The 10,113-nt window shown below is 59.2% G+C and overlaps 1 protein-coding gene across 1 annotated transcript; it reads right to left on the bottom strand.

The window, feature by feature from the left end:
• Positions 1–893: 893 nt before the first annotated feature.
• On the bottom strand, positions 894–9,351 carry TMC8 (transmembrane channel like 8). The gene is made up of 15 exons (XM_052657367.1): positions 9,200–9,351; positions 8,851–8,999; positions 8,328–8,477; positions 7,958–8,043; positions 7,294–7,430; positions 6,880–7,027; positions 6,353–6,523; positions 5,905–6,044; positions 3,738–3,861; positions 3,316–3,413; positions 2,937–3,120; positions 2,560–2,690; positions 2,311–2,469; positions 1,806–1,884; positions 894–1,217 (listed from the first exon to the last, which is right to left on the bottom strand). Exons 1-15 carry the CDS (start codon positions 9,349–9,351, stop codon positions 960–962), a joined length of 2,166 nt encoding a protein of 721 aa, XP_052513327.1. The 3' UTR covers positions 894–959.
• Between the last annotated feature and the right edge of the window lie 762 nt (positions 9,352–10,113).

The raw sequence follows: 10,113 nt of genomic DNA on the forward strand, positions 1-10,113 counted from the left end.
GACTGAGGGCGCCAGGCCAGAGCCGCCCGGACACCGTGTCCAGGCCAGGAATCCAGCCAGGCACTGGGCCCCTGCTGCTGGAAGCAGAGGCTGGGTTGGTCAAGCACCTTCTGGGGTTTCTTCTGACCCTCCCTCCTGACGGTTCTTTGGGCCAGCAGTTCTCAACCCTTGCTGCTGTTGAGAGTCACCTGGGAACTTGAGAAAGTCCCGATGCTGGGCTGCTGGTTGTACCTGGATCACTGGCATCAGAATTGCTGGCATAGAGCCAGCATCCGACAGGCTTCTCAGGTTGTTCTCTGAGGCTGAGAACCACGGATTGAGAACCTCTGCAACCTCAGCACTGGAGGCTTGGGAATCTTGGACACGGCCCTGCCTTCCTGGGCAGGGGGTCCTCTACCTCCCTGGGGCCCACACTCTATGTCTCCGGGTGCAGATCAGCTCTGAGCGCTGCCCCTTGCAGACTCATAACACCTCTGGGTCTTAATGGCCTCATATGTGACGGAGGAATTACAGGAGGCTGTGGGGGTGCCTGCAGTCAGAGCAAGGCAAGCCCCATCTGCAGGGTTGCTTTCACTGCGGCCAGGCTTTTCCGTTCTGACAGACCGAGGTCTCCGAGCCTTTATAAGGGCACTCTGCACAGTAAACAACTCCTGAGCACCCCAATGGATGCGTATTTATAAAGCACATTCGTGGGTCGCTATGCTAATACGTTATGTATATTATAAAACTTTAACAAAAATAGAAAACTTTAAAGGACAAAGATAAAATATAAATACAAGTTCCCATATTTTCTTCCTGCTGTCCCTGGGTGTATGCACCCCACCTTAGGACACCCTGTTGGAGGGTCCACTGAAAGGGAACCAGGGATCAGGAGCGTGGGACGAGGGGGCAGGAGGTGGGGGTGCTGCACGTGGGGGCCTGGCGAAGTTCTGGGCTGTGGTGGTGGAGGGCGCTAAGTGCTACAGCTCCGAACCGCTGGAGAAGCGGAATCTATGGGCGGGGACTGAGACACCGCGCAACCCGGCGGGATCTTCAAGGGAGGATCCTGGCCGGCGGGGCCTGGGTCCCGGGGAGCCCGGGCACGGAAATCCGGGGCAGAAGGATCTCGGGCGCGATGCTCGGGACACAGGGGACTCAGGCCCCAGAGAGTCGCCGGAGCCCGGCTCCGGTAGCAGCCGCGACAGGTCATCCACCAGGTGCCACTTCTCCTGGACTTGCTGAGGCCGAGGCAGGGAGCGAGCAGGCGGGTTAGGAGCTGCACCTCCTCTCACCCGCAGGCGGGCGGGGGAGGATGCAGCCGAGCTAGCAGTAGCCGCTCTGAGGCCCCGCCCCAACCGGAGCTCGCCCGGCTTCCCCGCCCCGCTGCGGCCTCGCCCCACTAATCTCCCGCCCTACGCTAGACTCCGCCCCGTCCAGGTCCCGCCCCTGCCCGCCCACGTACTTTAGAGATCACGCCCACCAGAGACAACGCCACTCAAGACCACGCCTATCAGATACGCCCCCTCCCAAGGACCACGCCCACAGACAACGCCCTATCTCAAGGTCACGCCCATCAGACCACGCCCTGGCACGAGACCACGCCCCCACCAGAGTCCCGCTTCACCGACAGCAGGCCAAAACCACACTGGTGTTAAACCCGGTCTCCAGGCTTAAAGCCACGTTTCTGTCTCCCGGCTCCTCCTGGCCTGAGGCCAAGCCTTAGGCCCCGGCTCCCTCTCTCCATCTTCCCCGCTTTTATCGGCGGCCCGCGGCCCCAATAGGGTCTCGCCAGCAGTCCCCGTGGCCCCAGTCCTGCGGATGCTTACCCACACCAGCTGCTTCCGCAGTCTCCGGATGGCTCTGGAACGGGCCTGGGACTGGGAGATGCACACGGTCAGGACAAGGCTTTGGAGAGAAGGGGAGGCATGGTCAGTCAGCCCACTACTTCCTCCTTCCCCTCCTCAATCTCTTAGAAAACACCCCCCGGGGGTCCTCTCTCTTCCAGGATCCCAGATACAGCTTTCTCTCCCCTCTCCTTCCTCCCGCGGGTAGCTCAGCCCCTCTCCTCTGCATGACAGGCTCACAGTGCGTCTGCACCGGGTACTGTATTCCCCCAGTGGTCATTTCAGGGGCTTTTACAGGTGAGGATGTAAGGGCGCTTGCCCAGTGGCACCAGGGAACCTCCAGGCCACCAGACCTGACCCCTCTCCATCCCCGGCTCTCCTTGTCTGGCTCCTGGATCCCCTGGGACTGGCTGGGGTGCCCACGGATGAAAGGATCCTCCCCTCCCAGGTGCCCGTTCCCTTGGCCCCCCGCTGTCCTGAAAGGCACCTGAGCAGGATGAGAAGCGGGAAGCTGAAGGCGTGGGAGCCCAGGTAGTAGAGGATGCGCTGGCTGGGGGGTGGGAGCCAGAGGGCCACTAGCTCAGGGACCACCTGCCAGGGGGCCAAGTAGTTGGCGAAGAGGCCACAGTCCCAGGAGGAGCGGATGCTGGGAGAGAGATGGACAGAGGAGGGCCAGGGTCAGTGCCCAGGCGAGGAGCTGCCGGCCCGGCCGCCTAGGGCCCTCTGCTCCGCTCACCTGCTGACCACATACCCCAGGGGCACAGCAGCCAGGAGCAGGCCCAGGAGGAGCACCAGCTGGAAGAAGAAGATGGAGCTGGAGGCGCGGAATCGCCGAGGAGATGCCCTGGAGTTCCTCAGCAGGGTGTACTGGGGGGAGGGGGAACAAGGCCACAGGGGGGCGTCCTCAGCACAGTGTGCAGACCGGAGGTGACCGGTCAGCACGGTCTGCAGCCCGGAAGTGACTGGTCAGCGCGGTCTGCAGACCAGAGGTGCAGTCTGCAGACTGGAAGTGGCTGGCTGGGCAGCCGTAGGATGTGAGGGCTGCCCCGCCGATGGCGCTCAAGGCGCCCACGCAGGTGCACCCCTGTGCCCTCCCTGTCCCAGAGTCCTCACCTTCTTGATGTAGAAGGTGAGGAAGATGAAGACGCTGTTGAGCAGGGGCAGCAGGGGGCAGTAGAAGAGGCCCATCCAGGTGACCGTCTGCCCTTCCACGATGTCCAGCACGTTCTTGGGCACCAGGAACTCCTCTCGGTCCAGCCAAGCCCAGAAGCGGCCGGAGAACCGCTCGACCAACATCCTGGGGGAGGGAGGGATCAGGTCCCCACCACCCGGGAGGAGTGTGTGAACCTCGCTGGTTCTGGCCCTGGACCTTCGCACACATGCACTCACATGGGACACACGAGTGTAGAACTGCTCACAGCCTTGGTCGTGGCCACTGGCCATACCCCCAGACACGCCCACACCGCCCCTGGGGTGTCCCCACGTGGCTCACCTCCTAGGCAGGCTGACAAGGAAGGCGAAGGCCACCGTGAGGAGGAAGTTGAAGATGCTGAGTTTGTACAGCTCCTCCCCCACCGAATTCTCCCAGCACTGGTCAGAGGAGGCATCTGTCACTACCCTAGGTCCCCAACCACCCCTCACCCACCCGATGTAGGGATCCTGAAGTATAGGAGCCGTGCCTGGAGTCTTATTAGCTAAGTTAAAATCCAGGCCTGGAGAACAAGACAAGCAACCAGTTGGGGCTGCCTCTGCACAGGGCAGTGTGATGCGAATGGCGCTCCCTGGAGGTGACTGCTGAGTGCACAGCTCTGCCCACAGCCTTTCACAAAGGTGAGACCAGAGAGGGGCAAGGAGATCAAAGAGGTGGGGCTTTGCAGAGGACAAAGGAGAGGCCCGGATGGAGACACCAGCCACCTGGTAGTCACAGGCGTTGTAGCCGTAGGACTCACAGCTGGTCTTGTTTCTGCCGATGCACAGCACAGTCTGGCCCAGTGAGAAGGAGAACATTCCCAGGCTGGCCAGCTTGAGCACCACACACCTGGGGGTTGGGGTGGGGGCAGAGACTGTGTCAGGGGAGTAGCCCGGGTACAGAGCACATCTACCCCGGACACAGGTGTGGCTGACATGCACAACCTCAAGTTTTTTCCTGAGACTGTCCCCCCTCTAAATCCAGGGCCCAGCTTCCTTCCAACCTGCTCCATCCATGTCAATGTTTCCCAAAGTGCGTTCCCCAGACGACTCACAGGAGAATGGTTCTGTTTAGATCAATATGGGAAACAGTGAACGGTCCAGCCATCCTTCCCACAACACCCAGCTTGGAGAGTCACAGGAGGCACACACAGGCCTTTAAGTCATTAATGCAGGTGAGATCATTCTTCTAAGGCCTATTCCCAGGTGGCTTAGTGGGCAAATAATCTGCCTGCAATGCAGGAGACATGGGTTCAATCCCTGGGTCAGGAAGAGCCCCTGGCGAAGTAAATGGCAACCCACTCCAGTAATTTTGCCTGAAGAATCCTACAGACGGAGGAGGCTAGCGGGCTATAGTCCGCAGGGTTGCAAAGAGTTGGACGCGACTGAGCACACTATTTACACTGTCCATATACCACAAACATGTGCGTGCATACTCCTGAATAATATATAACTGGACGACACAGGTAGGGTGGCCTAACCCAGAACCATCACTGCATGTTATATACAAGTGTGGACTTTCTTTTTTTTACTTTTTGTCTGTATTCTGTGACTGAACCTGCGTCACCTGCTTTGGAAGCAGGGAGTCGTAACCACTGGACCACAGGGGAAGTCTCACAAAGTGTGGACTTTGAGTGCTGACGCATGGCAAGAGGCTGGTGGAAACTGGTTCTTCCATTGAGGAAGGCACGGGTGGGTAGGGGCTTATTTTTATCTTTCATCCTTTGAGCATTTTGAATTGCATGTGCTATTACCTATGTGTAGTCAAAGCTATAGTTTTTTTTCCGTAGTCATGTATGAATGTGAGAGTTGGACTATAGAGAAAGCTGAGTACCAAAGAATTGATGCTTTTGAACTGTGGTGTTGGAGAAGACTCTTGAGAGTCCCTTGGATTGCAAGGCAATCCAACCAGTCCATCCTAAAGGAAATCAGTCCTGAATATTCATTGGAAGGACTGATGCTGAAGCTGAAACTCCAATATTTTGGCCATCTCATGCGAAGAACTGACTCATTTGAAAAGACCCTGATGCTGGGAAAGACTGAAGCCAGGAGGAGAAGGGGATGACAGAGGATGAGGTGGTTAGATGGCATTACCGACTCAATGGACATAAATTTGAGTAAGCTCTGGGAGTTGGTGACAGACAGGGAGGCCTGGTGTGCTGCAGTCCATGGGGTCGCAAAGAGTCAGACACGACTGAGCGACTGAACTGATTACCTATGTGTACATGTTATTACCTGTTCCAATAATAAAGTTTCAAACCAAACACAGTCTACCTTGGAGGGACTTGGAATGGGCTGTGGACATCTTCTGTGCCAGGGAAGGCCGAGGAAAAGCAGGCCCTGCCGAATGATGGGTGGTTGGCAGAGAACCTGAGCTGGAGCTGGGGGGCTAGAGAGGTGGTGGCTGGGTCCAAGGCGGGACCTGAGTCCTGAGAGGGGAGACAGAGCAGAGCCTGGGGGTGGAGGTAGGCATGAGTGTGAACCTGCACTCGGCAGGCATGGGGAGATTCCTTTGACTGAGGCACTTGACTCCTTCAAACCTCAGTTTCCTCATGTATCCAGTGGCGACGAGGATGGTCTTAACTTCACAGGTCACGTGAGGGTTATCAAGGTGAGGGTTGTAAACCCTCAGGGCACATGGGAGGGAGCTGTGTTCCTAGGGGGGTGACTGTAGTACCCTGTCTCCCCGAAAAAACAGTCACTGGCTTGCTTTGGATGGTGGGGACTGAAGAACCTTAGATGGGCCCCCCCAAGACTGTGTGTGAGGGCGGCTGTCTGCCTTCCCTTGCTTGCGGCCCCCAGTACTAGGCGATAACCAAGACAGGTGGCAGGACAGAGTGTTTCCCTGCCCTCCACACACTATCACACCAGTCACCCCCCAGGTGGCACTCACCAGATAAGGGTGAGGTTGACCTCAGTGTTGGGAGGGTAGTTCTCCAGCTGGACCAGGAAAACGAACAGCAGGGGACCCAGAAAGTTGACCAGGGCGATGACCCCAGGAGGCAGGTACTGGAGCAGCAGAAACAAGGACTCCTGTGGGGAGAAGCAGGTAAGGGGGTGCCGTGGGCTGGAGGGCCCTCAGCAGCTCGCCCATCCCCTACGACCCCTTCAGGTGTTGCTCTGAGGCAAGGCGGGCATCTGGGAGCTGCCGGACTATTCCCAGTGACAGCGTGGCGGTGGGGGGATAGCCACAGGCAGAGCCAGTCTGACCTGGTCATGACCTTGGGCAAATTGCTTTAACCTCTCGGAGCCTCGGTTTCTTCTCCTGCAAAGTGGGGCCATCCCATCCCCTCCCCCAGAACTGGCTGGGATGAAATAAATGCATGTCAGTCGCCTGGCACCTCCTTGTTGTCCTGCGAGTACTTGGTGGCCCAGAAGATGGCGCTGATGGCTCCAACCACCAGGAGCCCGATGAGGATGTTGACCCGCAGGTAGGTGAGCAGGTGGCAGGCCCTCTGAGCCCGGGTCTGCTGCTGCAGCAGCAGCAAGTGACGCCCCTCCTCCAGCTCCATCTGTGATGGGGGCAGGGCAGGGGTGGGTTAGGGCTGGCCCACGTGGAAGGGGGGGCGGGGCCAGCAAACAGGCCCAGGTTGGTGTGCGTGGGGAAACAGGCTGCAAGCCCTAGGCAAAGTTGGGGTGATAGTAGGCTGGGGACAGACGGGTTGGTTTTATCCAGAGCCCCCCACCCCAGCACCATACAGGTGAGTGCTCACACCCTCACATGGCCCAGCACCCCACCTCCCTCAAGCTGAAAAATCTGTGTGCACACACTCTCACACTCCCACACTCATATACAAAGTCCCATGTGCTCTCACACTCATTCACACTTACACTCACATCTCACATTCATGCACATCCTCACGCACACCTTGAATTCATTGCTGATCTCATGCCTCTTGATGGTGGCGGCCTCCTGCCCCCGGATGCAAAAGTCCCAGGACGAGAAGACCTTTGCACTGAGAGGCGACCGGTAGTCCTGGCCCAGGAACATCTTCTGTGGCAGCCCCTTCACCATCCTGCAGGGGGTGGTGGGGGGCAGGGCTCAGCCTTGGCTCAGCCCTGGTCTGGTGTGGGAAGCCCTGGGCAGCCCCAGGGGCAGGCTTGGACCTTGGCCTGACTGGGGGGTGGGGTAGGGATACAGGAGTGGTGGCTCTGCCCCTGAGTTCTGCAGCTGGGAATGCAGAGTTCTGGGCCTGAGGCCTGTTGTCAGGGACTCCCCACCAGCTTGAGTGTACCACACTGAGGAGGAATGATCAGGGGAGACCTGGGGCTCTGCTCTCACCTCCGCAGAATCCCACAGAAGCAGAGGAGCAGGCATGCCAGTGGGCTCAGGAGGTAGGCCAGGCGGATACTGTATGTCGAGCTGCTCTCGGGCCCCGCCCGGTACGCTCCGTAAAAGAGATAGGTGTTGTTGAAGGCCTGCGGATGTCAGACAACGATAATGGACCCAGGCTGTGTGCTGAGTGTTTTCTTGCTATTAACACATTAACCCTCACAATAACCCCATTGGGTAGAGAATAAGAATATCCTCATTTCACAGAGGCCCAGAGGGGTTAGGCAACTTGCCCAAGGACACACAGCTTGGAAGAAAAAGCCAGAACTGGAACACGACAGCCCACACAGGAACTACTCAGTGGCTTCCAGGAATGAGGGTAGGGTGGTGCTTATTCCAGAAGCCTGCACTTTTCCCTTCTTGTCCTTCCTACCCCCACCCCACCTGGGCTCTGAGGGCTATAGGGTCATGCATGGGCCTGGACGGTGCACAGCGGCCTCAGCCTCTCTTGTGACTCTGCTGCTGACCCAGACAGCCTGTCTATGAAGGAGTGTCCCCCTAGATGCCAACATGCCCTTGGAGGGGTGGGGGTCATCTTAGACTGGTGTCTTCTGAGGCCATATCCCCAGGTCCCCCAGCCTCCTTGCTCCTTGGCCAGGACAGACTCACTCACCCTGCCGGTAAAAACATTCCAGAGTAGATTGTTGAACTTGGAAACACCGGGCTGGGGTAGGTGGCCACTACCAGGACACTGGAGAGCTGTTAAGAAGGGAGAGGGGTCCCATAGGGGAGGGTCCCCAAGGCTTAGGGGAGGCTTTGCCCCTCCCACTCCATAGCTCCCAATCTTGGAGGCCTGAGCAGGGTCCTGAGGGCATGTTAGGAGGCTGGCATGCAAATAGTAAGGTCAGGCAGAGTCTCAGGGCTGGACCCAAGCAGGTTGATACCCAGAGGGTTGGGGCTGTCCCAGCACAAGAATGCTGGACCAGCCCCCAGGGTTCAGGTGGACTCAGGGGAACTGTTCTCTCCATGGGCGGGGCACTCACTGAAGTTCAGAGCCGGTCCTGGGTCAGGGGGCCGGAGCCAGACCAGGGGCAGCAGGATGAAGCCGCTGGTCAGAAGCAGGGTCAGCAGGTTAAGTAGCAGCAGGAAGCGAAGGAAGGTGAAATAGGACTGGATTCCAGTGCCAAAGAGGCCTGCGGGGGACAGCAGGGGAGTCAGGAGGCGCCCAGCCGTGAGCCCGACAGGTTATCCTAGGGCTGACCAACCCAGCGAGGGTGTGGGTGACTAGCCTTCCCAGGACCTCAGCTTAATGGCCAGTTCCGGAGGCTTGCCTAGCAGTACCTCTAACAGCCACGAGGGCGCGCCATCGTCCATCAACGTTTTGGGGGGCTGGCTTTGGGGACAGAGGCGGGTGTGTGACCTCAAAGCCACGTGATTGGGGGGGTGACTGGTGGGGGGGAACAGTGCGACGGCAAAGGGGGGTGATTCCCTCTTCTGGTTTCTAAACTAGACGCTGACACTGCAGAGAGGGGAGGAGGGAGGTGGGGATTGGGGTTCAGGTCGTACCGCCAATCTCGTAGAGAGCCCCCTCCCAGAGCCCACAGCCCCGGGTCAGCCGCCGAGCTGCCTCCCCGAGTCGCCGGCCCACAGTCTGCCGCCTGCGACGCCACTGCTGCCAGCAGGAGGTCTTCACCCCCTCGGGCTCCCGTAGCTGCCTGGGATGGGGTGGTGATGGGGAGGGGGGTGCCCTGAGTCAGCCAGCATGCTCACCTGGGCAGGCGGAGCAGCACCCTGGGCCAAAGTCTTTCCAGGGCTGATGTTTCCACCCCGCCCCCGTCCAACAGGTGCATTTCCCCCCCACCCAACCCCCACTGCTCGGCCTCCGCCGCGTTTGGCAGGGTTCTCCGGCACCCACCGGATAAAGCGCTTGTCCACCATGGCGTAGGGCAGCACCCGCACCGGCTGCTGGGAGAGGCACAGCCTCTCCGTCTCCTGCTCGCATAGCTCCTCGGCCCCAGGCTCGGCTTCTGGCTCCCCCGGGGCCTGCAGCGACCACTGCCTCTGCATCTCTGCGGTGGGGCGGAAGTTGGGGCGGCAACGCCTGGGAGAGATGTGGGGCGGTTGTTGAGGGAGCCTCACAGTCTTGGCCCTGGCATGGTCAGTAATGAAGAGAAATCCTGTTGGAGGAGATCTGGCTCAGTGTCCAGCCACATCTCAAAGCAACATATGGCCTCAGTGTTCCCATCTGTCAAATGGGGAGAAAGGAGTCCAAAGGGCTCCGAAAGATGGGACTCACAAAGGAAGCCAACGCCAGGTGTGGCCACCATTTTAACACGGTGGGGCCACAGGGCCAGCTCTGCGCTACTCCATCCTGCTCCCAGGGGCCACAGGCCTTCACCAGCACCCTTTGGCAAGAGACAATTCCACGTGCTGATTCTCCCACGGGGACCGAAATAGTTCCGGCCCCGAACCCCAACAGTTCCCGGGATTCAGCATGTGCAGCAGCACCTCGAATCTGGACCTGCTGGGACCTCCTCTGTCTTCTACCCGGTGGTCCAGCTCCCGGGCCTGGGTCCGCCAGGGTTCCCCAAGGAACCCAGATGGGGGGCGTGGCTACAGCACCCGCGGTGGGGAAGGGAGGAAGGAAGGGGCCCCTCTGCCGTTCAGCTGCGGTTCTCACCCCTCCCCCGGCCAGCCACCAGCAGCTTCTGGGCTTCAATTCTCTCTCCCACTCCTCTGACGATCCGCCTCCTCAACCCACCCCAACTCTGCACCTGGAGTCCAGAGACCAAGTGCCAGAGAGTCCAGAGATCCGCCTCCTCAACCCAC

Source organism: Budorcas taxicolor, chromosome 19, assembly GCF_023091745.1.
Source record: "Budorcas taxicolor isolate Tak-1 chromosome 19, Takin1.1, whole genome shotgun sequence".
In the NCBI taxonomy this organism is placed as follows: domain Eukaryota; kingdom Metazoa; phylum Chordata; class Mammalia; order Artiodactyla; family Bovidae; genus Budorcas; species Budorcas taxicolor.